Below are 27011 nucleotides of genomic sequence, written 5' to 3' on the forward strand. Positions count from 1 at the left end.
ACTCTATTCCAGAATGTCCTCACCCAAATTATATTTTATTTATAAAAGCACTATTTCTAAACCAGGTAAATATAAATTTGGGGGAAACACTGTTTACACCAGTACAATATTATATTGCTATTTCTCATTCTATCCATTTCACGATTTCTGTGTACTTTATTTTCTGAAAGTGAACTTTAGGGCAAAACCAGTACTGCTGCTAGGTCACATTAGAACTGGTCTATGTGAGTATTGGATGTGATAGCATCCAGCTGTATTTCTGGTTCACTTCATAACACAGATTCCTATCTGTACCCACAAATCACTATCCTAGAAAAGACAACAGAACTCACCAAACTTCCTCCCAACTTAAAGATTCACCAGGGTTAGAGCATCTTATGGTCTTCTGGCACCCTTAAACTTTTTTGTGTGTTATGTTTCAGTGAGTAAAATGTGATTCTTTCCTAACTCAAACCAACAAACATGAAAAGCACATGGAAATACTCAAATTGCATAAGAAAACTCTAAAACAACATTGAGTCTTGTTTGCCCAGGTTCAGTGAGACATTTCTTGTCCTTTTAGGTTCGTGTTTTTCCTGGTCTTCACATAAACTGCTATATTCTTAGTCATTTCCCTCATTTCCCCTGTGTACTTCCTCTCCAGAGAGGTCTGTACAGCCTTGGATGTCCTGGAACTCACTCTGTACATCATGTTCACCTCAAACTAAGAGATCCGCCTGCCTCTGCCTCCCAAGTGCTGGTATTAAAAGTGTGCACCACTACCACCATATTGAGCACATATTTCTCTGCATCTTTCAGTGCTGATTCTTCAAGAATCAATATCTGTTTTGTATCATGGGGAATGAATTGTTTATTGTTGTGAGAATCACTTTGAATTTTCTGTAACCTATATAGAAGAGTGAGTGTACAGGCTGATTGGAGGGATAGATTCAGTAAATAATATACTATGTATGACATGTTGCATGTGGACTTTTCTTTAATTCTTGAAACTTAATGAGAGGAATTATTAAATTCATTTTACTAAGTATTAAGACAAAGACAAATCAAAGGACTAGCTTTTGATAGTTCTTGGTATAGTTTGACTTAGAGTTTAGATCATCCTTTATAAAGTCTTATTGCCAATAATCTACTTTTAAAATTTGAAATAGAAGTTTGTTCAGTTTTTCTTACTCTTAATTTCATTCTCATTCATGTACTCTCCTTTCATAGTAGCTTATAGTTTTAAATTTTTCAGTATTTCTCAGATTAAGGAATTATATTTTGTTTGATCTTGTGGGACCAAACAATTGAGGATTAGTTTACATTATTTTGAGAACACGTTTTAAATCAGTTATCAGCTTGTTGGGGGGGCTTCCCCCCCTTCCCCCCCCCCCCCCCCTACTCCTGAGACATGCTTCCTGAATGGTTTAGACTCATTCTGCTAGATGGGTCGGGCCGAAGGGGCCCTGCCTGACATTTGGGGGGGGTTGTTTATTTTTTAGTTTTCAGAATCTCTTGTTTGCGTGGGGCCACAATTGAGGAAGACTTGAACACGTTCAGTTATCGTTGTTCCGGACTGCCGAGTACTTGATGCCTAATGGGCAGAGGGGGGGGCCCCCCCACGCAGTTGGACTGAGAAACAGGATCTCCATACTGTGCTATCTGATGTCCTTTTAAAGGGCAGCTCCATCTTTAATTGAAATCAGTTCCATAAAACAGTTGTAGATCTACCATGTGACTACTGCAAATAGAGTGTAATTAAAGTCATTCATGACTTCAGCTTTTTAGGCATTATTTAGCATAACAGTTGGCTTTAGCAGAACACATATTAGACTTAGGAAAACATAGAATTCATAGAAACTCTTATAAGTTTATGAGTATGTGTTGTCAGTATGGTGGGTTTGTATGTGTGTCTTCTGTGTGTATGCACATACATGCATGAGACTTTGGTGCTGTTGAGACACAGGAGTTCAAGCCCAGGGCATAGTGAGAGAGGCTCGCTGTTCGTCCTACTGTGACACATTTTTGGGTACTCACATGTTCTGGATATAGGTTATATAAAATAGATTTTTAAAGTCTTGTATTCTCTTGTGTTATAATAGATGGAGAAGTTGTGTTGTTTTAGTTGTGAATGACACAAGGCCTTGGTTAATTTATGATTTAAATTAGAACAGTCATTTGGTTGAACTACAGTTATTTGTGTTTCACAAGCTGCTTATGTAATCTGTGTGTTCAGGACACCTTCTGAAAGTGCTATTTCAATTGCTATTTTCCCTTTTCCCCAGTTCACAGAGCTCAAATACCTAATTGTAAAATTTTGGCTTTTTGTTTGTCATTTCATGTTCCCCTACTTTTTAAGTAGCAATGCTTATCAAAATTATAAATTGTAAGCACTATTAATGAATAGTTTCAGCAAGATAAGTACCTTCTGGGATGTCCTAAAAATTCTACTGATTGAAACATAGCTTTTTATTTTTCCTTCTATAATACATATGAGATCTAGTGTATTCTTTAAACACTCCACCTTTTTCCATCTATAAGAGATGAGATCTATTTGTAAGGAGTAAGGTTTTTCCGCCCGCTGCCTGGTCTTGTCCCACTGCCGCACCAGCCCCAAATAATGCACAGAGACTCTGTATTTGATATGATGCTGTTGGCCAGGTACTAGTTTCTTATCGGGTAGCTCTTCCTTAATTATTAACCCATTTCTGTTAATCTAGTATTTCCACGTGGTCATCTCTTACCGGGGACTCTCCATCTTGACTCCTCCTTACTACTTCCTCTCTCCTCCTTGTCTCCTAGTCCTTCCTATCTCCTTTCCTATTGGCCAACAGTGCTTTATTCATTAACCAATATGAGAAACATATATACATAATGGCATCTCCCATCATCTATTCTTTAAACTTTACCTTTCTTTATCCACAAAAGTTGAAAGCTAGTATATTTTTAAACACTCTTTTGAAGTTTTACTCTGTAAACTGGTAATATATCAATTTCCAGTTTTTAAAGAAGTCATAGAGTCATTAATTGCTTGGCCATGTGTTTCCTTGTTTTCATTCACTTGGGCTCTGATTCCCTGGATGGCCCAACTGCCCTCACCCTTGCTCTACTCCTCTGCAGCCAACTTTTCTTTTTCAATTGTTCAGCTGTAAGATGATCTAAAAATTATTACACACATCTATTGTGTATCATATTAAAAGTGTTTATTAGTAAACAAATAAAGTTATTTTATGTACTTGATAAGGAGTGCAAAATGAGTGAAGCTATTTCTAATATGTATGGCTTTTAAATTCTATCTTTCAAGTGTTTTCTTTATTATATCAATATAATGCTATATCTACTGTCAAAAATTTTAGTTAATAATTTTCTGAATCATTCAAGAAGATAACTACTTGTAACTTCCCCTCGGCTAGAAGGCTTGGATTATGGTGCCAGTCCCTCAAAGGGGCCATATATAGATTCTTATTGTCTCCCAAGGCATGTGCTTCCTCCACCTGCAGCTCCCTTCTATCTGTGTCTGAATTCTAGTGTGTGGCCTATTATGGGGGTTGTGGATTCTTGCCAAGAATTTTTTCTTACTGTATGCTGGTGTTCTGTTGAATCACTAAAGCAAAACAGAGTTATGGGCTAGCCAAATGTAGGTGGTATGGATCTCTCCTATACAGAATTGTTGGGGGCCTAGTGTAGAAGTGGGACTCTGATCGCTTCCCCTGTCATATTAGTATCTCAGGGTTCTAAAGACTCAAGATTTCCTGCCTCAAAGCCATTCAGTATGTTCAAATATATTGGTCACCCAGTGACCACCTTCCCAGTTTAACCTTTTCTATGTAACTTTGCAGATATTATCTTGTTTGTTCTTCCATTCAGCTCTGTGGGGTGAAGGATTTGTGTGATTCCCAATGTATTGAAGAGGCAAATCTCAATTGAATGGCTTGTTTCTTAACTACCACAGAGCTTTGTAAAGCACTGGGTGGATATTTTTATGAAGCAAACAAACTTGGTGTTAAAACAGTTTAGTCTTCTCTCCAGAAAGGTTTACTAATGAACTGCCCCCAGTTCAGTTGACCAGGTTATTGACATAGTATATGGTACTAGTTTTCAACCATCTTGCGCTCAGTCCTGGCTTGTCCACTCTCTGGCCACATGACCTTGGGAATGCTTTCAGTCTTTTTTTTTTGAAAGAGTGTCTCTACCCCTTATTCATTTAAAATTTTCATTCAGAGATTTTATTCCTTTTTTTGTAAAAGAGTGCCCCCATTCCTTTCTTATTTGAAATTTCATTTATTGAGGCTCTAGTATATGGGAAGATTTATATGCTATGAATGAGACCCCTGCCTTCATGCAGTTTAGATTCTTGTGAGACTAGTGAGCAAACTACTGTCTAAAAATGTAAGACAATTAGAAGCATGAAGAAGAAAATACAGATGGCTGAGGAGATATAGAGCTGCTGCTGGTGGTGATAGTGGTGGTATCTTGAGTCTAGATTCCCAGGTCAAACCCAAGACTTGGTAAGGTGCTTGGCATGGAATAGGAAGAAGTCCACTGTGCATGTGTGAGAGGAACAGGGTTGGGAAACCTTGGGCATCACTGACACTGTGGTTTAAAACCCCCTGTACTAGGAATCAACATGGCAGAGGCACCGTGGCTACAGTGTAGAGATGGTGATGCATTCAAACTGGGAGAAGTGAGAATAGCATGATGCTGTGTTAGTGCATGTGGGATGAGGTAGGAGAATCCTCCTAGTACTCTGGAGGAGTGCTGCTGGACCATTCTCCACCTTGAGTCCAGCCCTAACTGCCATGTTATATGGCACCTCCTGCTTCCCTTCCCTGGCATTCCCAGGCATGTTCTTTCATTTTTGCATAGTCATGTGTCATGGTGTCACTGTGCTCACTTTACTATGTGGATTATTAGCACACTTCTCCCCAGAATGTTAGCTCCCCACAGGCAGGGAGTTTTCCATCTCTCCCTGTAGTGTATTGAGCAGAGTGTGTGCTTGCAGATGAGTTAAGGCTGATGGAGGAGGAGAAGTGTTTGAGCAGAAGAGACATTCTGAGGATGAAGTAGACAAGGCTTTCGTTAATATATTTTTGTCATCCACTTCTGGATGTTCTTTTAAATTGGAGGTAATATAGTTAACAATACCCTGTGTGAGGCAAAAACTTCTGAAAGACATGGATGCAATTATATCATGGTGAGGACCCTTTTACTCTCCCATAGGAAAGTAAATTTATGGAGCAAAATACAGATTAGAGGTCAGCAAACCATAGTCCTTGGCAAGCCCCAGTCTGGCTTCTTTGTAAATAAATTTAATTGCATCTTGGCTGTGTTCACACATTTTTTTTGTGTTGTCATTTGCTGCATTGCTGTTCAAGAGAATCCAGTACTTGTCCAGAGTGTGTGTCTAACCCTTAAAGTCTGATATTTTTGTATTTCAGGGAAGTGTTTTAGATCCTGTGCTGAGCATTACTCCAAAATTATAATGTATAATATTTCATAGTGTATATTTGATCTGTAAAAAATTGTTCCAACAAAGTTGTGTTAGTAAAAATTGAGCAACAAGAATATATCCATGAATTAATCCAGGCTTATTTCCAGTGAGTTATTTATTTTCATCAAAATACAGAATTGGAAGGGAAGTTCTATGCATAATCAGGTTGAAATGTCTCTGAGCATTTTACGCCCACATTCCTTCCCACTCTTTGTATTTGTAACAGGCCACACTGTAAATCTAGCCCTGGGGATGTTTCCTAGACATCAGCAGCAACACCAGGCCACATGGCAAACAGTACCATTTTCTCTGACCCAGTATGTTTCAACTTTTTATAGATTGTCTATCTGTTTTATAGATGGCTATCTGAATAGCTTCCCCTGCCCCCTCCCACCCTTCTCCTTAGTCTCTCTTCTTTCCTTCTCCCTTTTAAACTGTACACTGGATGGTTAGCTGTTGTATCTTGAAGAATGTCTTTTCTTTTCTGTACCCCATTGTTCACCTGGGGAAAGTCACATTACTTACTCAAGGCCTGTCACAATGCTGTCTCCTTTAGGTAGGCTGCCCTGCTTTTAATTATTCTGTTTCCTTATTCGTACCTGTATTCTGCTTTGCCTGTCCTGTGGCCCCTGCTGTATTTTCTAGTGTATAGCTGTATCCTTCTTTGGCTGTCCTGTAGTGCTCTGTCATATTTTCTTGTGTATAGTCACCTGTGTCAGATTCCTCTTTTCAGACCCCATTAATAATAGTGTTTTGTGCAGACTGAATTTTCAGTGGCTCAAAAATTGAAATGAGTCAATGTCACACATTTAGGTGGATGCATTCTGAAATGTCCTTGTCTAATATAATACCAAGTAAATAATGCCCATCACAACTTGAAACATGATACACTACTGTATTTTTGTGGTTTGTCATGATGGATTTTTCAATATTGTAAATTTGGAGACTATCTGTGAGTCAGAGCTTGGGTAAAGTCAGTGAGGAATACCCTAATGAAGGGCTGAGTTCCTCATCACTGTTACTCATTCAACTTCTGCAGCCATGCTGTGGCTTGTCTTAGAGCTGGTGAAGCTTCTTGAACCTTTCCCAGAAGGAACACATTTTCCTGACCATCTAGTGTTCCTATGAATGATTGTTTCAGTATTTCTAAAAGTTCTGTAGTTTTCCCTTTTCTTACTTTTATTACATTTAAAAATTATTTTTAAAACGTTACTTAATATATTTGATCATATTCTTCCCTTTTCCCAAGTCCTCCGAGATCCTCCTGTTTTCCTCCATTCATCTTCATAGTCTTCTTTCCCTCTCAATAAACAAACAAAAACGCTAAAAGAAAAGAAAACAAAACTAAACTAGACAGAGTCAAAACCACCAAATCATAGCAAAAACAAAACAAACAAAACAAGCAGCACACACAGAAACATAGATTCTTGTCATGTTGGTCATCTACACCTAAGCATGAGGCCTGCCCTGGAATTGATTGACATTCCCAGTGGCCCCTCACCCCCATTGGAGACAATGCTTTTCCTGTTCCTTTCAGATATGGATTGCAAATGGCTTATTGGTCAGAGCTGAGACTTTATGCCCAAGCACCCTTCTCAGTGATGAGACATTGTTGGTTTGAGCCTGCATGTCTGTGCCTACTATCCCAGACTCTGTGAGTTCATATAGACATCAGTCCTGTTAAGCTATTTCTTTGGAGTCACCTATGACCTCTGGCTCTTAGAATTTTTCTGCCTTCTATTTGGCACAGGTCTCTGAGCACTGAAGAAAGGGTTTTGATAGAGATCCTATTTAGAACTGAGTACTCCAAGGTCTCTCCACTGTGTGTACATTCTCAAGTTATGGGCCTCTGTTAATTACCACCTACTGCAAGAAGCATCTCTGATGAGAGGTGAGCAGTGTTCAGGGTTCTGACCTAGATAGCATTTGTTATTTTTTGAGGTATAGCAGTATTACCCCAGATGTGGCTGCTCACTCCACATTTGTTTGGCTACGTCTGAGTCACATATTGGGGCTCTGTAATCTTCACCCACCTGCAAAAAATAAATTTTTTTTTATAGGGTCAAGGTCCCTGATCTGTTGTTCAAGCTCCACTGGAAGATACTCTCGGTTCTGTGCAGTGCTGTCCCTACACCTTGACAGCTTGCTCCTTCTAAGCTAGCAGAGGACTGTTTTCTTTCTGGGCAGAAGTTTTGGAACCATGCAAGTGACTTCTTACCACTTTGAAATATTTGAGTGGTAAGAAGTAGGTTTCAAATCCTGCCTACACTGTAGATACGATTCACACATGGTATAGATTCTAGGAGTTGGGGGAGTGGAGGCTATTGCACTGTATCAGGAGAGGCCTACACACAGGATGTCTAGAAGGAATGCCACGGCTCATGTAGTTGTGTTGAATAAATACTCATTAATGAAATGGTATTTTTGTGATAACTGGGAAAAACATGCTATTGTGCCTCTTCTATCCTGTGAGTTGTGGTTAATTGCTAAATCTGGTCAGATATACATTTAGATTTCTCCTGGCTTCTGACCCCTGCTTCTCCCCATTTTTGTGAGAAGGCTGGCAAGAGCAGTTTCTCAATTTTGCCCTCTAGGTTGTGTTTGGGACTGCTGGTGACTTTCCATTATTAACCATTTCTCTTATCATTGGCTCTTGTACTTGGGTCTATTTTTTTTTTTTTTCTTTTCTTTTACTGTTCCTTTCTATTTTCTTCTTATGGAGTCTTTACTCTTGAAATTTTTATAATTGAGTAACCTTTGTATTCCCCACACATAGTTTAAATGCTCCATAAATCCACATGGAACTATTCATTTCAATGGTAAGGTGGACTTGCATTTGTTTCTGACAGCTTGTCAAACTGGGTTCTTAGTAAGGGGTGTAAATGGGCAGCTAAGCAGGAAGAGCTGAAAGCCACTTCTGCTCCAAGTATAATGGCTGATAGCTGGTGTAAGATAGTTACTGGCCAGAGAAGGTGCATGGGGAAATAGAGGTAGTAGTCAGATGCCTTTGTAGGGTTTTGCTTTTTTCTTTTGTGAGTAATAGCACCATGGATCTCTGTGTCTTCCTAACTACTGTACTGAATTTATGAAGCATGGTCTCATTCCTCTGGTAGGTCTAGGCATGCAAGCATATCACTCAGTGACAGGCTCTATTTAGTTTAATACTGTTGCTGTTGCTGGAGAGGTGACTGAGTTGTTTAAGAGCACTTGGATCTTTTACAAGGGACCTGGATCCAATTCTTAGCATCCACATGATAGTTCATACAATCTTAATTCCAGTTCTAGAGTGTCCAAAATCCTCTTCTGACCTCCATAGGTACCAACCATACACATGGTTAGCATATGTTTATGCAAACAAAACAGTCGTACATATAAAACTAGATAAATATAAAAAAAGTGTTACTGATGATAGGAGTATAATTATCTATCACCAATGGCTCTGGTTTGTTAGTATTAACACTAGTTGATTGTTAGTTGTAACTCAGTGAAACCCTGCTAAATTCTAGCCTTGTTAAAACCCCTTCCTAGGCTCCTGACCTGGTGTACTTTTATTTCTATGGCAGCTTTGTTGAGTCTTTTCTTCCTCCCTTCCCTTCCCTTCCCTTCCCTTCCCTTCCCTTCCCTTCCCTTCCCTTCCCTTCCCTTCCCTTCCCTTCCCTTCCCTTTCCTTCCCTTCCTTCCCTCCTCTCCCCTTCCTTCCCTCCCTCCCTCCCTTTTGGGAGATGAATCTTGATACTACATTTTGGGGACATAAGCTTCTTTGTCTTTCCCAACAGATGGGACCTACTTTGGGTGTGAATGTGTTCTTGCCTTGGTCACTATTTCACAACCTTTCAGACAGACTCTGTGTTTGAGTGGATGTATTAGCATCAATCTGTCTGTGCTTTTGCAAGGGAATCTGGACTTCTCAATAGAAGTCTACTCCATGCTCATGGACTTATCCTGCAAAGCTTAAGACAGAAGGGGTGACTACATTGAGTTCATGTTAATAAGGAAAAGCCCTCCTGCCTGAAGCCTGTGTGACAGAAAGCTTAGGATTTCACTCTTTAGATGTCATAGATCTGACTGGAACGTGTCCTGAGATTTGACTTGCAAAGTGGCCTTTTAGTTTTCTTTCTTAACTTGTCTTGTGAAATTTGCTGTTTTCAGGTGTTTTGAAATTTTGTGTAAGTGATAAACAGCACTGTATATTTCAGGGGTCAGGTTCAGAGTCATCACGTGTCATGTGCCTCTCCACTCTCTTATTTTTAACCAGCACACGAGCATCTGACTTTCACGTGGTCTTTCCTGCTTGTGGGCCGCTGCCAAACCCAGTGTCTTGTTTTGAGAAGATAAATGTCTGGTGGCTTTTGTTTTGCTGTGAGATGCATGAGTCATAGTTAGTATGAACTCTGCCCTTCCTCCAGACCTCTAATTATTTTGGGTAGTCTACCTGCACCTCAACAACGTGCAGCTGATGTGCTGAAATGTCTCATCATGTGTCAGTTCGTGAAAGTTCTGATTAGTCACCTGCACTCATGTCCTCCAAAGATGATATCCTCATTTCTTTGTTGTGCCAGGTACCAAGCCTGTGTGTTGGCTTCGTTTTTATATTCATATATTGATTGTGAAACTAGGAAAACAAGTTTTTCTGTTTGTTTAAAGTCTGGCCCCCTCTCACAATTCTGCCTCAGCCTTTCAGTTAGCTGGGATTACATGTTCTCCCATGCCTGGCTCCACACAAAAGGTATTTAGAAGTAGCCCTTGGGAATCTTTAATTATTTTCTTAATGGTAATGAACACTACTAAACATCTAGGCTTCACTCATATGTTTAACCCTCTAAGATACAAAAACTTATAGGATAGTGGTTTATAGTTAATAACAAAACAAAATAATATGGAGATCAGCAAGACAACTGAAATCTTGTATATTATGTTCCCATTAAAGAGCTTGTTAAGCATTATCAAAATTATCTTTATTTCCAATATGTTATGACATGTAGCGTGTGTAATGGTTGCAACTCTGGCTAGTGGAGCCAGACTGTCTGGTTCACCTACTTAACCAGCTGTGTAATGTTTGTGATATTTGTCAGATTATTTATGTTTCTATGTCTGTTTCATCTTTAGAGAGAATGCCAGTGGCAGCCACTTCATGGGGGGTGATTTTCGGGATTAACAGTGTATATAAAGAGCCCTTAACAGTGTCGCCTCTGTCCCATGGGTGCTGTTTGTTACTTGTCTGTCACTGTTTATCCTTTATTGTATAGCTTTTAAAAATGTATAATTTGCATTTATTTATTTGTGTGTGTGCATGTATGTACATGTACGCACATGCACTCACACATGCACTTGTGTATGTTTGAGGGGTCCAGAAGAAGGCATTAGATTCTCTGAATCTGGAGTTAGAGGTCCTTGGGAGCTTCTCTCTTAACCTCAGTGCTCAGAATCAAGTTCAGGTTCTCTGCAGGAGCAGTAATAGCTTCTAACTGGTGAGCTCTCTCTCCAGTCTCTTAATATAACCTCTCTTTTTAAGATGCATGATGTAAATGTTCCATGTAGAAGTCACTTTTCTGTAACATCAAATAAATGAGAAATTAAAATGAAACACTCATTATCAAGGGTTGCTATGCTTTATGGTAGTATATTAAACATTAATCATAAGATTACATGGAAGATTGAATAATATAGTTCTGGTGACAAGGTGTAGCTTGTAAACTTCTGGCCTAGCATGCATGAGGCCCTGGGTTCCATCCCATTAACATAATACCATATACTTCTAATCCTAGCTCTGGGAAGGCAGATACAGGAAGATTAGGAGCTTAGCATCTTGGAGGGGGACAGAGTAAGTGTAGTTAGTTGTTCAGAGCTCTGAGACAAAAGTCCTAACTTCATTTGTGGGAACAATGTGTGGCTTAGTGTGGGGCTTTTTGTGATGGTCAGTCTTCCTGGTCAACTGGGTGAGATTAAAATCTCAGAGGAGACAGTTGTTTGTATTTTTAACAGAGGAGGAAAGACCCACTGTGAATGTGGAGGCATCATCCCAAGGCCTGCTTAGAAAGGAGAAAGTGGGTGGAGCACCAGCATTCCCTCTCTGCTTCCTGACTGGATATGATGTGATCATCTGCTTCACGCTCCTGACCCCACAGCTAGAACTGCTCTCTCCTTCCCTACCATGATGATCTGTACCCTCAAACCACCAAGTCTTAAAAAAAGAAAAGAAAAAGTAAAGAAAAAATGTTCTTGGTCAGCCTAGCTATATGAGATACTGTCTCAGAAAACAACACAAAAAAATTTCTGCCGGCCTCACTCCCAGCACTCGGGCATTCTGCAAACATTTCTAAGTTTCTGCTTGGGGACATAGACTAGGTTAATTAGTGTCACCTCAGCTGGTCCCCAGACTGCTGATGCATTTCCACACCATTGTTTTGTTGTCTTTTTATTGGGAACATTTCCTTGACCGTTTTCTTTGAGTATCAAAAGAAGTTTAGTCTGTGGTTGGAAAAAATGCCTCTAACCTGCCAACCAAACTTGAAATTGCATAAGAAAATGAGTGTTGATGCTGAGAAATGGTGTGTAGGCAACAGCTCTCTTGTTCTGTGTGCAAACCGTGATGAAATACAAGCAACACATGTGGGACTGCTCCTGCTTTATTTTTGTTTTGAAAGAGCTTTGGCTAGAAAGAACCATTTCTGCTGCTTAATACACTTCATTCTATTTAGGCATGGGATCTGCTTGGCAGTCAGTACAGGGACAACACAGAACTAATGCTGTACAAAGTTCCTTGTTCCTCTTTCTTTGTGTTGAAATTTAACAGCCATGACTTGTAGGTCGAGGACAGTCTTTAGTGACCTGTGACCTCCTGAGGTTCTCTGTAGAATTTCATTCTCCTTTTCCAGTTTTTATTATACAAAGTTATTAACCAGTCATGGGTCTGTCTCTCTCCCTCTTTGTCTGTCTCACTCACACCCCTTAAAACTGAGCACCTAGCTTTTCTTGGCTGTGCACCCTGGGAGCACTCACCTCACTCTTAGACTGTGAGACTCTCTCCACCATCTGGCTCCACAGTCTTTTTTTTCCCAACCTGAACCCCAGTGCACTGAACAACAGCATTCCTAACTCCCTCTTGCCCTCAGCCCTGACGATTACTATCCATTTTTTGTGTCTGAACTTTACTGCTTTACCTGCCTTCTCTTTGGACTTAACATCCTTTTAGTCCATTTGTGATTGCTTTTTACACTTGATGTTGAATCTTCATGATTCTCCCAAGGGGTAGCATGTTGCTGATTTCATTTGTTAAGGCCTCCATTCTATGTACATACCAGAATTGCTTTGTGTGTTCCAATTCTGACCACTATTTGTGTTGCTTTGGCATTTTTCCTATTGAAAATATTATTTACTGTAAACCTTGTTAAACACATATGTATTAAGTCTTTATGCATATATAGTTCTTGTTTCTATGCTCAGAATGTAATTTCTATATCATATCATTGTTGTACTTTGCTCTAACTTTTGGAGGAACCACTCTGTTTTCTGTAGACACTTCCCCAGCTTGTAGAATTCCATGTCCTTCTTTCTTGAGAGTTGATCGGTGGTCAGCCTGAAAGCATCCAAAGAAGCCTCCTTTACAGTATATAGTCAACAAAAGACTATTCTTGATTTCTCCATATGCAAAGCAGTGATTATTGTAGGTATTCATTATATGAAATCTATCTTCCTGTTTTCTGTTTACACTATAGTTTTTGGGTGGATGCAATATAAGTCATTACCTTCAACTTTAGTCATACAGTTTACCATAAAAAGACCACCTCAGCAGTAGGTAGAATCTGTGTGCAGGTATCTGGGGAAAATTTTTTAAGGTTCCCAAAGACTGAAATAAGAGAAAACAAATATTAGAATCACCAGATGTTTCACCCCAAGGTCTATTCTGACAGCATGAGAGTGCACTGGCAGTAACAGTTGTGATTTCTCAAGTGAGGATGTGCAAGTACCACTGTGTATCTTCAGATACTTTGATCAGTTGTTTTCTTTAAATTCTTTTTTAGATTTGTTTTATTTTATGCATATGAATATTTTACCTGAGTGTGTATCTGGGCACTACTTGCATATAGGGTGTCCTTTGTGTTCAGAAAAGGGCATCTTTTAGAACTGGTGTTAGGAGTGATTGTGAGCTGTAGTGTGGGTGCTGGGAACCAAAACTGGTAAGAGCAACAAGTGGTCTAAATTGTAGAACAATCTCCAGCTCCTGATGGATAATTTTCAGTGTGAATATTTTTCAATTTAAAATAAAAACAAAAATACCTCCCACAAAGCTAAAGTGTTCCTAGCCTAGAAAAATGACTCAGCTGTCAAGAGAACTTGCTGCTCTCATAGAGAGGACCTTGGTTGGTTTCCCAGCATCCATGTTGGGTGGCTTACAACTGCCTGGAACTGTAGCTCCATGGGTTCTTAATGCCTCTTCTGGCCTGAGTGGATACCTATACATGTATGTTGTACATGCACATGGACAGGCAGACAAACAGATATAAGTAAAATTGTAATAAATCTTTTTTTTTTCTTGAAAAGTAATTTGATAATTGTAGTTAGACGTTTCTCTGTCTGGCCCGGCCCCATAGCTGCTTCCAAATAGTCACTTAGAGGCCTATATAAATTATTAATGCTCAACCAACAGCTCAGGCTTATTACTAGTTAACTCTTACATTTAAATTAACCCATATTTCTACCAATGTTTTGTCACGTGGCTCAAGTCGTTTTACCTCATTTTCAACACATCCTGCCTATTTGGTGGTTGGCTGCCATCTTTCTCAACTCCGCCCCTCCTAATTTGAGTCTCAGTTTGATTGTTCTGCCTAACATTATTCTCCCTGGCCCTTGGTCGAACAGCACTTTTTTTTTAAAGTTAATTTATTTTTTACTTTCAAATTCCAGTCCCATGTTCATGCTCTCCTCATGCTCCACCCCCACACCTTCCATCTGCTCCTTGGAGAGGGCAAGGCTTCCCCTGGGAAGTTTACCAAGTCTGTCCCATTATCTTGTTGAGGCAGGACCAAGGCACCTTTCCAAACCCCACACCCGTGTCTAGGCTGAGCAAGGTACCTCTCCATATAGAATGGGCTCCACTAAGTCTGTTTGTACATTAGAGTTAGGTCTTGGGCTCACTGCCAATGGTCTCATATATTGTCTCAGTCACACCATTGTCACCTGTATTAAGGGAGTCTAGTTTGGTCATATGCAGGTTCCCCACTTGTCACACCAGAGTCAGTGATCGCTCACTAACTTGGCTCAGGTGATTCTGTGGGTTTCCCGATCATGGTCCTGACTCCTTTGTTCATATTATATTATCGCTCCTTCCTCACTTTGATTATACTCCAGGTGCTTGTTCCAATGATTAGTTGTGGATTTCTGCATCTGCTTTCATCTGTTTCTGGAAGAGGGTTCTAGCTTCTCTGGGGTTGTGGATTGTAGACAGTATCTTTTGCTTTATGTCTTGTTTCCACTTATGCATGAGTACATATATATATTTGTCTTTTTGGGTCTAGATTATGTCACTCAGGGTGTTTTTTGTTTGTTTGTTTGTTTTTTCTTCTAATTCTGTCCATTTGCCTGCAAACTTCAAGATGCCATTGTTTCTTACTGCTGAGTAGTACTCCATTGTGTAAATGTACCACATTTTCTTTATCTGTTCTTCATTTGAGGGTCATCTAGGCCGTTTCCAAGATCTCATTATTAAGAATAATGTTGTTGTGAACATAATTGAGCAAATGTCTGTGTGGTGTGAATGTGCCTCCTTTGGGTATATGTCCAACGGTGGTATTTATTACAGGGTCTTGAGGTAGGTTGATCCATAATTTTCTGAGAAATTGCCATACTGATTTACATAGTGGAAAAATATGGAATGCTTCATGAATTTGCCTGCCATCCTTGTGCAGGAGCCACTTTAATCGTCTCCGTATTGTTCCAATTTTAGTATATGTGTTGCCGAAGCAAGCGCTCTCACACAGTTTTAGTATTAACCAATGAGAAGAATATATATTCACAGTGTACAGAAAGATCATCCCATGGCAGAATAACCGTGTCTCATTTTTCCTTTTTCTAAATAAATAAAAGTAACTCAGTGACAAGTCAGAGAAAACACAGCATTTGGTGTCTTGGGCTCTGAAGCTCCTTCATTGGTTGATGGAGGGAATACAGTGCTGAGCTGCTGCCAGAGATTAGATAGTTCACGTTCTGCTCACAAAGATGGTGAACTTGTATGGTGTGTCTCACAGCGATTCTCTTTAAGTAGATGAGCTTTAGAAACATCTGAGACCAATTTTAAAATTTGATATAAACTAACATTTAAAATAGCAAGACTACAATGAAAATGAATTGTCTTCCCCCAGAATATGGGAAATGGGCCACACCTCTGGACTCCCCTCTGCTTTCTATACTTCCAGGCTTCTTCTGGAGGGTTAGGGTTACAGATGGATGGGGGCCTGTGTATACTGTAATGCTGTCTTTACAAGGAAGAAAGGTTGCCGTGGCAGTATTAAGCTGAATTTCAATCTGTGTTTTTCTTCTTGGGATCTATTATACAAATTGGGTGGTTTTTATTTATTTTTTTTTAGCTGTAAAATTAGAATAATGACTTTGGCGAGTATATGTTTGAAGTTTTTAATCTCTATTTCTTTTTCTTTTGATTTCCCACAAATTCAGAAATTTGAACAATTCTCTACACAGTCCTTTCTACAGGGCCTTGGTTGTATACCTGTTCTGTAATTCTTTTGTGTTTGATGAAGGGACTGTTTCTTCATTGTTTCTACCTGGTGTGACCTAATACCAAGCATTCTGAAAGTTGGCAACTAGAAAAATTGCAAAAGTTAAAGATTGTCCCAGAGTTAGATGTGGTGGCACACACCTGTCATCCTAGCTGAAAAAGGAGGACCCTGAGTTAGGCCAGCCTGGCTACATAGAGAGATTCTGTCTCCAGAAATATTTTTCATGGTTAAAGAGGGTTTAAAATTTAGTTGTTTCTTTAGTGTTAATGATGGATGTTAGTAAGAATGTTGATTATTTGGTCTATGTATCTCTACTTGAAACTTTTTCACTGTATTTCCCCCTTACAGTCTAAGGATCAAATGGCCCAGTTTGTAATCTGGTCACAATTTCTAGAACAGAAATGTTCCATTGCAAGCATAAAGCAGTATCTCCCCAGGAATGTTCAGTGCATTTCCTTGATAGGAATTTTGCCCTATGTACTGTCTTGTGCTAATGGCAGCTTCTATGTGAATGCTGAGTGCCAACTGACTTTGGTTGAACATACTTCCCCAGACTCAGCATTCATTGAACGGGGAGTGGAATGTTTGAATGAGCCATACTGTGTACTCCTGTGCAGGTTCTGGCATGTATTACTTTTGAGCTTTTTAAACTACATGAGAGAAAAGTAGATTCTTGAACAAAATCTTGCTGGCTCTCTTCTTCTCTCCCCACCCCCTCTAAGAGGGTTAGATTAATTGCTGGGTGGAATCTAGCCAAATGCAGTATAATTCATCCCCCTTTCTCTCAGACAGACAAGCACTTCTCAATACCCTCTCACAACTTGCACACAATCTTTAGTTTTCTTTATTTATTTAAAGTAATTTTATTGCTTGAGCACACAGGGTAAATTTATGTGTCTAGACTAGACAGTGAGGAAGGCAAAGGGAAGAAAATGGGTGAGTAACTGCGATTAGTACTGCTCTTGAGTATCTACTAACATAACTCACCCTTCTAATGAAGCTGCAATCCTCATAGCTGAGATCAACAACACAATGCACATAAATGCACCCAGCTGAGTGAGAATTCAGAGTCAGTTCTTAGTACTTACATATATATATATATATATATATAGTGTGGTGATTGGCAGTGCTCACTCAGACATGCAAGGAAGAACTGGCCATCAGGAGGAAATACCTTTCTGGTGCAAACCTGCTGTAATTCATTCTCTTCCCTCCTAGATAGTCATACACACCTCCACACCCTTACCTGCTCATATTCCTCAGGAAAACATGAACTTCAGAGATATCACATCACTACTTCCCGAGTAGAAGCACTCAGAGTCTCCACTAGCTCCAAGATTAGGATCTCTCCGTGGTCCTTGGTCCCTCTAAGAGGTCTGTAGTAATGCTTCCTGGTCATGAAATGTCTAGCTAAAGAGTCACTCATTTATGTTTGAAGCAAGCACCACAGTGATTACAGTCAGCAACACTTCACTTTAAAAGAAGGGTAGTAGGAAATGATAGAAGAGATGAGAAGATTGACAGAGAGTAAGGGGATTTGGTAGGAACTGGAAGTGGGAGGAAGGAGTGGAACAAAACAAAACAAAACAATACTTACGAAGCAAAAATGAACTTCCTATCCCACTCCCAACCTCAAATCAGAGGACCACTTCAGTGGATGCAGCTGTAGTACCCCATGTCCCCTTACTGTCAAGTTTCTCACCGGAAAAAATAGAGCTTGAACCCTGGAACCCAGAAGGCCACCTAAGAAGATGACGATGTACTATGTAGCAGGAGCCTGCTTCCTTGACCTTGTATTAACAACTCCTTCTTCCTGCCCTTCTTATTGAGCCAGTGTTCGAAAAGACACCATGTGTTTTTGCTCCCTCAGGCTTTTCCTCTTCTGTCTTCAAAGTAAATGATGGAAAAGGCGAATAGGACAGGCCACCCCAGCAGGTGACTGAAAAGCCTTGAAATAAACCAAACAGACAAATCCCTTACAAAGTCTGCATGATGGGCAGGGATTCCCTTATCATATTACCAACAGTATAATGTTCACGTGTGCTGTGAACATAGTATCACAAAATTGTTTTACATATAAAAAAGGAAAAGCAGCACCATTCAGGTAATGAAATAGGGAAGTCGAGGTTATGCTGTGACTATTCCATGTCAAATTATATGCCAGAACAGCTGGGAAGAAATAGAGGAAGGATTCAGGTCTCTTCTACTGCAACTTTGCCTCTGCCACCAGATAGCTGCATCAGCATTAAACAGAGGGATTGTTACCACTTCTTCATAAGTTCCTCCTGACTAACTCATCTCAAAACAGATGTTTTTGTCTGGGTGGGTGTGTTATGTACTTTTATATTACTGCAATAAAGCACCAGAGCTAAGGCAAGTTATAGAAGAGAGGATTTATTTGGGCTTACGATTCCAGAGTAGTCCATGATAGTGGAGCAAATGCATGGTGGCATAACCAGAAAACTGTGGACTTTTCTCTTGAACCAGAGCAGGAAGTAGAGAGAACAGCCAGCTGGTGGTGTGCACATTTGAAAGCTTTAAGCCTGCCTCCAATGCTATACTTCTTCCAGAAAGGCCACACCCCCTAGACCCAAGCACCATCAACTCAGCAGCAAGTGTTCGATATCTGACACTATACAGGATATCTCTTTCAAACCACTGTGTTGGGTATTCTGGGAATGAATACAGGGTTTCCAGCTTGGTTGGCAAATACTATACCATGGATATAAACTCTAGCCCCAACATTTGAGTTCTTAAATTGACTTATTTCTCTTATCTGAGATGTATTTCTCCCTTTCCAGACTTAATATTTCTAAAATTAGCAGTCTTTCATAAATGATTAAGTTTATTGTTTTAAAAGTGCCCCCCCCCCGGACTGGTTTCTCTGTGTTGCTTTGGAGTCTATCCTGGCACTCGAACTCACAGAGATCCACCTGCCTCTGCCTCCCGAGTGCTGGGATTAAAGGTGTGCTTAACTGTTTGCCTACATGCATATGTGTGTATCAAATGCATGCTTGGTGCCCTCAGAGGCCAGAAAAGTGTCTTGAATCCCTAGAATCGGAGTTACATGAAGTTGTGAGGTCCCATGTGGGTATTGGTAACCAAACCTGGGTCTGCTACATATGTAGCTAGTGCTCTGAATTCCTGAGCCATCTCTCCCCTCCCCTCCCCCCCCCAGAGGTAGTGCTTTTAAGAATCTGCTAAACCCCTTCCCCAGAACTGCTCTTTACTAAAGGCCTGAAAGGGAAGTACACTTCTCACATGCCTTGTCTCACATGCCTTGGGGGTATCAACATGATAGCCCGGGACTGGACAGCACAGAGCTATGGCATTCCTTTTGTCTCTCTGGTAATAGTATTTGTCTTTGTTCTGCTTTTTGTAGTCAGTTCAAAAAGTAGAGACAGATATTGGATTCTAGTTAAAGTATTGTAATTTTCAGTATTTCTCTTCCAGTCCTTTCCTTCAGATTTGGAGAATATGTTGAGGTATGAATGCCAGGCCACTGTATACATGCCTAGGCTTTGCTTTTCTGTTTTCTGTTTAAAATCCTCATCTCTATTCCTCAGGAAATTACTCTGTTATTGACCCAAACAATTTAAATTCTTACATGTTAGACCTCTATCTGAAATTAACTTTCTAGTTTCAAAACTTGATATAACAATCCCCCCCCCCTTTATCAGGATGTTTTATCCTAGGCATCAAAATTGGGCACCTGTTAAACAGTATAGAATTAGATCCAAGCAGCGTTTCCTATAGATTTCACCTTGGCACAGGTCAGGCTTCAGATCTGCAGAGGAAGCAAAAGCAGCAGTGTTGTTGCTGTTTCTTATTTTCAGCTGTAGCTTGATGTCTGTTCTTCAGAGTGTTGAGTTGGTTTGGTTAGCATGTGGCTCAATGGGATCATCATCAATGAGGTCAGTCTTTGCTGCTGATTACTTCCCATATGATGACCTTAGAATATCTGTGAGTGTAACTATCAAGTGTTTTCAAGTGTTTTGTACTTAACAGCAGATCAGTGCTGTGAATTCACAGGAAATAAATGCTGTGTCTCACCTAATCATCTCATGAATTTGGATTTACCTCAGACATATGTAATATCACCACTACTAAAAGTATTTATGGAAGCATGTTCCGTTTATATCCTTACGTACTCTATTCATTAAGCCTAGCTAGTAAAGGGGCCAGGTATCTGTGCCTAAATAGAAAGCCAAGCCCTAAACAAGCAGTCTCACGGAACAAGAGGTTTGGATAGAAGTGGCAAAGACTGATTCTCTTTCTCTTCTCTCTCTCTTCTCTTTTCTCTTCCCCCACTCTCTTCCCCATGTGTGTGTGCCTGCATGTGCACAGATGTTTGATGTTCTTGTGTGTTTAAGCATTCATTTGTCCATTCAGCTATACCTAGCCCTTACTTATGCTATTAATTTTTTGAAAAGGGTGTTTGTGTCTTCTTTAAAAAAAAAAAAAACAAAAAACTTTACAGGATCACATTGATCCCAGGGATGTGTTTGACTTGAGACTTTTGACAAGGGTGTGAAGTGTTATTCCCTAGAAATCACACATCGAAATTTTGTTCTAGCCCTGGCTAACAGCATTTGGTACTGTGCCCTCCTTGCTGAGCAGCAGCAGTGAGCCAGGGTTCCAATGTCCCTGCTCTGCTGTTCCTGTAGACTAACTAGATTCGCTAGGCTTTAACTTGAAATATTTTGTCTATTAATAGATTTGAACTTAACATCAAGGAACATCTATATATAAAGTCTTACATGAGAAGATGATGTCTGTACTGGGTATACATGGGGTTCATATACTAATTAAATAAAATTTTGGACAACAGTAGAATGTATATATTTATAGAGTCCAGAGTTCTGTAAGCTGGTTCAGAAGTGTAGCTGTGTGTGTGTGTGTGTGTGTGTAGCAACAATTAATGAAAAAAGAAGCCATGGGTTTGAAAAAGAAATGTGAAGGATATGTGGGAGAATTCAGAGGGAAGAAAAGGAAAGGGGATATGATGTAATCCTCAAAGATTAAAAAAACAAAACAAAACAAAAAAACTTTAAAAAACAGTAGTGGCAGAACAAGCTAGTTTACCTTTATATAAAATTCTTGTTGCAGAACGTGGTGTCTTCTGTTTCCCTATCTATGTGTGTCTTACTGAGGACTTCCCTGTTTATCACATCTAACTGATTAGAGAGTATGACTAATAACTAATTGGTCCAGTCCATTGTGAACTCTTGAGTAGCATCAAGTATTGTTGATATTTCAGTGGTATAGAAAGGTTGTGTTAAAGGCACTGGCACACTGTAAAACTTGCTGCATTCTTCATAAGGCAATTGAAAGATTTTAATTTGTTTGTATATATGTGTGGTGTCTGTAGATACATGGGCACATGTAAAGACCAGAGCGTCTGATTTTATAAGCCTCTTCCTTATGCCATTCAGATGCTATCTTTCAATGAACCTGAGCTAAGCTTGGGGCCCAAATCTTTAGCAGGCCTCCTGTCTCTGTCCTGCCATACTACATGGTTTATAGTTGCATGGGTAGCTATACCTTGTTTTTTTATATCAGTGTTATGGATTTGAACTAAAGTCCCCTCTGTTGTGCAGCAAGAACTCTTGCTCAGTAAGGCATCTCACCATCTCCCCCTCCCCCAACTGTAAGGTTTTTAAAGTCTCATACTGTCAGTCTGTATTCTCACAGAGACTTAGTTTTTGCGTCATTAGAACAGCACAGAATACAATTTGTGCTGTGGATATTTCTGATAAGATGGATTGGGTCTAGGACTGGAGTTATAATAGTACAAGCTTAATGTGTTTGAGGTCCTGGGTGTGGTGTCCAGCATCACAGAAAGAAGAGAGGAAGAAATTGAGTCTGACTTAACTCTGTCGCTTTAGGCACAATTTATAATCCTTTTGAGCTTAGTTGCCTTTATGAAAGATCCAGATAATTCATCTTGCCTCTTTATTATGTAAAATGCCTAACAGTGTCTGGCAAGCATGCAGTAATCCTCTCTTGTTATTATCATCTGCTATTCCTACCAAATTTATTTTAAAGATCTTGAATTTTATGGGAGTAGATGGGTACTAGCCATAGGAATAATCCTTTCAGGTGAAAGAAATGGAGTTGAAATCCGTGGAAGTGAAAATCCATTAATTTATCCCTTTGATGCAAAGAATGGAGCTAATAGGGATGAAGTAAGGGGAATGGAGGTGCAGCCTCTATAATCTAATTTTTTTTATACACAGGAGAGGGAAGTAATGATAGGGCACAATTGAAGATGATGCTGAGTTATCCTGGGAGCTCAGGCTTTTTAGAGAACAGACCGTCAGTGATAAGGGTGGAAGGCATCATTTCTGCTGGGAGTCCTGCTCTCAGAAGGTTGAAGATGTCCTTATTCTGGAGCCTCACTTCTGCTGTGTTTCTGGTGCTCCATTTCCTTTGCTTAGGGTTTCAGCCTTGGCAAACCAGCATTTTATTTTCCCCCTGAAGACCTCATCAATCTGCTGATAGTGTCTCCTGTATTTGCTTAATAGTTCAAACACTTGGTTATTTTTCTTTGGAAAAATTCTTTAAAATCCTGTTGAGGAGGCACAATAGATGTTATCAACAGCTAAGTCTCTCTCACCTATATCCTTCAAACATTTTCTTTCTTAGATTTTTCTTTTTCTTTTGCATGATAATACCTCAGTATAGAAGAAGACAGCCAGATAACAGTGTAGCTTTTCCAAGACTTAGCTATCCCTAAGAGCTTATTATTTTGTCACATTTGAAGCTTCTAAAAAGATTTTATATTCTACCAACTGATTAAAAATAAGATAGGATTAAAGTATATGGAGGGACTGCATTGCCTTATTTTGGTAATTAATACTTCAGTCTTAATGCTTTATTCTTAAATAGGTATTGTATATTCAAATTTATTCTTGACCAAGAAGCAAGGAGAAGCAGGAGCTTAAGTCATGTTAGCTTTCTCAATATTTAAAACAGATAATATGGGCTATGTTTTTACAGTGTGACTATGCTTGTAAATTACTGGAGAACTTACAGTATCTAAGGTCTTGAAAAGATGGTGCTATGGGTTGTTTTGATTTGCTTCAAATGGTTTCATATTGAGTTAGCATATTTTCTTGTGTTGCAATCTTTTGGGATGTCATGATTTTTGAACTTTCATTGTTATTTCATTTGTTTAATTTATGTAATCTAAAAATATTCTATCACACATGCTCTTTCTGGTCTTGGGATTGTACTGTTGAGTTCAGTCTAATCTCTCTCTGCTCTTGAGCCTGTTAGTGTATCTTGGCCAACAGCCAGCTCACAAAATGTGTAGGTGTGTTGGGCTTTCTCTTCTGTCACCACAGCCAGGGTCTGTGGAGGGTTTCCTGCATCTTGTACTTCAGTGGCCACCTAAGTTTGGTTTTGGCTTTCAGCAGTGAGCCTTCAAAGATCTTTTGTTTTCTGACAGTTGAAGAAACTGGCTCAGAATTCTTACTCTTGGACAATTGTTTAATTGCTTAAGGACAATTGAAACTGTCTATTATGAATTCCCTTATTTTAACGGAGGTTTGAAGTGTTGAAATTATTGGTCAACACAGTTCCTGGTGACTGCAAAAAAAAAAAAAAAAAAAAAAAAAAGTTTTGAAACATCAAAAAGCTCATTCTTCTCTGCCTTAGCATTGTGTTTTTTCTCTGTAATAGACCCCTCCTATTAGTTAGACATAAGACTTACTACCTGAGTTGGTTCTGTTGTGCCATGTTTGCCGAAATGTGCACTTTGGAATTGTTAAGTTTAAGGTCACTATCAATGGTAAGCACACACACAGAGGAATTTATGAGAATTAAAATCTATCTTGTAAATGAAAATTTAAAACCCAAAAATGTCTCATCAACGATTGAGGCAGGACAGTTGAGTGAAGAGTATTTTGAATTCCTAATGTAGTATTTATATTTCCTAGCTTTATGACTATTAGAATTGTTTTGGAATATCACTTATTTCCACTTTTAGTACATTTTCATAAACACTTTCACTTGGAGAGGCTGTGCCTCTGCTGTTATTGAATAAGACAGTAGGAAAATGTAATTTGGTTTCCACACCTGCTTTTAAGCTAAGCTGTTCTACAGAGTTTGACATATCTGTCACCTGGTAATCTAAACTTAATACATTTCCTTAATTTTACTTAACACTAGTTGTACAAAATACCTTGTGACTGGTACTTGAAATTTACCAACAGTAAAATCTTTTTTACATGGCTCACCTGTATCAGTGCACCCACGTTTTGTTTAAAACATTTCTTTCCCTTCCCTACTTCCCATTTCCCCTTCTGACCCTGTAAGAAGCAACGCTAGTCAGAAGTCTTAGTGGCTTTTCTCAAGATTGTCCGTTGATTTCTCAGTACCCTTCATCTAGAAGGGACAAAGAAGAGGAGAGCATGGTCCCTGAAGTAGCATTAGAGCTTGAAGTGGCAGCTTGCCTGGAACAGTGCTGATTTCAGTGAATGGCAATCAGAGGGGAATCCCAGGTCTATGAGAACACTTGAGGAAAAGAAGGAGAGCACACTGGCCTCCCAGTGTACCCAGAACAGCACTGGGAATTGAGTTCCAGAATTTGAAACAGAACAAGTCATATGAGGTGATACATTTTACCCATAGACTCAGCTAGAAGATGAGAAACAGAAAACAGACGACAGCAGGAATGCAAAGTACAAGCATGGGCCAGTCCAGACAGGAAACCTGACTTCAGATCCCTCAAAACTAAAGCAGAGAAATGCATATTTCAAACAAATGGTTTTATGGAGGAGAATAAGTGCTGTCAAATTATGCTGCATTACCTTAGCTCCTGCTGGATGAGGACCGTCTTTCTTTGTATGTTTCAAGGATGGCTGCTATTGTTGTTTTGGGTGTGTGTTTGTTGGTTTTGATGCTGGAATGTTAGAAATGGAGCACAGAGTGTCATTTCTGTTAAACATAGACTCTATCACTCCACCCCAAGGATGTTTGATGTACATTTTTTTCCAAGGGCATGGTCATAGGGAATAACTATAAAGTTGAAATCTGACAAGCCTGGACTTGAACAAGAGCTGTTCTATAACTTTGGGAGACTTACTTTTTGAGGTGGATATTGTTGATAATATGCCCTGTCCCCATCTCCCTGCACAGACATGACTAAAGGAACTCCTGTGTGCCTAATCTAACAGATTTCTCCTTAGTCAGGAGGAAACAGAAGGGTTATTCTCTGTGGACAGCAAAGCCAAGTATCATTCTTCCAAAATTACAAAAGGCTCCCAATTTTTAAAATTAAATGTAAATTGCTTGGGAGGAACAGTGTTGAAACTTAGTGATCAGTGGTTGTTTAAATAGTAAAGTACATTTCAAAATGTACAATGTTACTATTCCGTAGAGTTATATGCAAAACTATCAGACATTAATCCTTGTTGGTTTGACTACTAAGGAGAGTGATTCATACATATCTCACAGGTATATACTGGCAGAATCATGTTTGTGCTGTTCATTTATCAAACTCTGATGTTTATAATGTGAATACTTGAAACATTTGTGTAATAATGGTCTTTTGAGGGTCTTATTCCTTATAGTGGATGCTGGACACTGAGGAGAGACAATTTTTGTTTTTTCAGGGTTCTTCATTTGTTCATATGTTAAGAATTGTCTCTTTTATTTGGTATTTTTTTTTATTTAAATTGTATTTCAAAGCTAAAGGTCTCAATATTCTAGTATGGACAATAATAACTCCCCCCCTCATGTCTCTCAGGTACTATTGTTGTCCTGTTTGTTTTCACTGCTGATGTAACTCCCAAAATGCTCATGGGAGCATCTTAATAGTTTTCCATGGAGGGAAAAATAATCTAAAATCTTCTGATACAAATGCTGTTGCCTATTCATTCATTTTTAAATCATCAGTTAAAATTTCAATGAATATAATAATATCCCTAAAAGTCTGCATATAAGTTAATACTAAAATTTTTCTAGTTATTTGATAGCTGCCCCCCCCCAATTACTGGTAGTGTAACCCCCCCCCCCCAAAGTGCTGTGTTTTGAATTTCGTTTGATTAATTTTGAGGTTTATAAATTTGTGTTTTCTTAGATATGTGTGTCTAATCATTTAAAGTATTTATAAATTTTTCTCCATGTAGATGTGTGTGTTCAGGATAATCTGTGGCTTTCTGTGATCATTCTCTCACAGTTAAAAGTCACAAGGATTCCCAATTCTGCTCCTCATGGAAGTTAAATATGAATCATGTAGATAATTATTTTTGTATCTCATATAAATTAAGCAAATGTTACTAAAATGTCAGTGCACTGTTTTGCCTATCAGTTTATGTATGCCGTGTCTTAAAGTTTTTGAGCCTTATTTATTGCCATCATTTGAACAGGTGTCTCAATGCTTGTACCTACTGCAAAACTAAACATGCCAGAGGAAACCTGGCCAGCTATCCCATTGATGAACTTGTAGAGAGAGCCAAGCAATCCTTTCAAGGTAAGAGATTCTAGAATTATGTATGAAATCAGTCTCTCAAGAAGTCATATTCATCTTCTAAGCAATGCTTCCTTTTAAAAAGGTTCCAGTTTCTTTAACTGTCTGAAGTTTAAATGGGTCTGCTCAGCTAACAGAGGATAGTATCAAATTAATCATCCAAGCCATATTTATTTTAATTATGGTCCTCTATGACTTTTCCATGTAACCACTCTCAGGCAAACAGCACATTGCAGCATCACCCATATATAGATATGTATGGTAAAGGGAAAATAAGAGATGAATAAGTGAAAGAAAGAAATCAGTCAATCACTCATCCACACAACTCTGA

At 39.2% G+C, this 27011-nt stretch overlaps 1 protein-coding gene and 1 non-coding gene across 2 annotated transcripts in view; one reads left to right on the forward strand and one right to left on the reverse strand.

The window, feature by feature from the left end:
- Cdkal1 (CDK5 regulatory subunit associated protein 1 like 1) overlaps positions 1 to 27011 on the forward strand; it is a 541752-nt gene that overhangs the window by 213588 nt on the left and 301153 nt on the right. The window contains exon 9 of the mRNA XM_051194503.1: positions 26580 to 26683. Coding sequence (XP_051050460.1) covers positions 26580 to 26683 — 104 coding nt within the window. The remainder of the gene's footprint in view (positions 1 to 26579; positions 26684 to 27011) is intronic.
- On the reverse strand, positions 15331 to 15435 carry LOC127229437 (U6 spliceosomal RNA). The gene has a single exon (XR_007835131.1). It is a non-coding gene; the product is annotated as a U6 spliceosomal RNA (small nuclear RNA).

This window comes from Phodopus roborovskii, unplaced genomic scaffold, assembly GCF_943737965.1.
Source record: "Phodopus roborovskii unplaced genomic scaffold, PHOROB, whole genome shotgun sequence".
NCBI classification, from domain to species: Eukaryota; Metazoa; Chordata; class Mammalia; order Rodentia; family Cricetidae; genus Phodopus; species Phodopus roborovskii.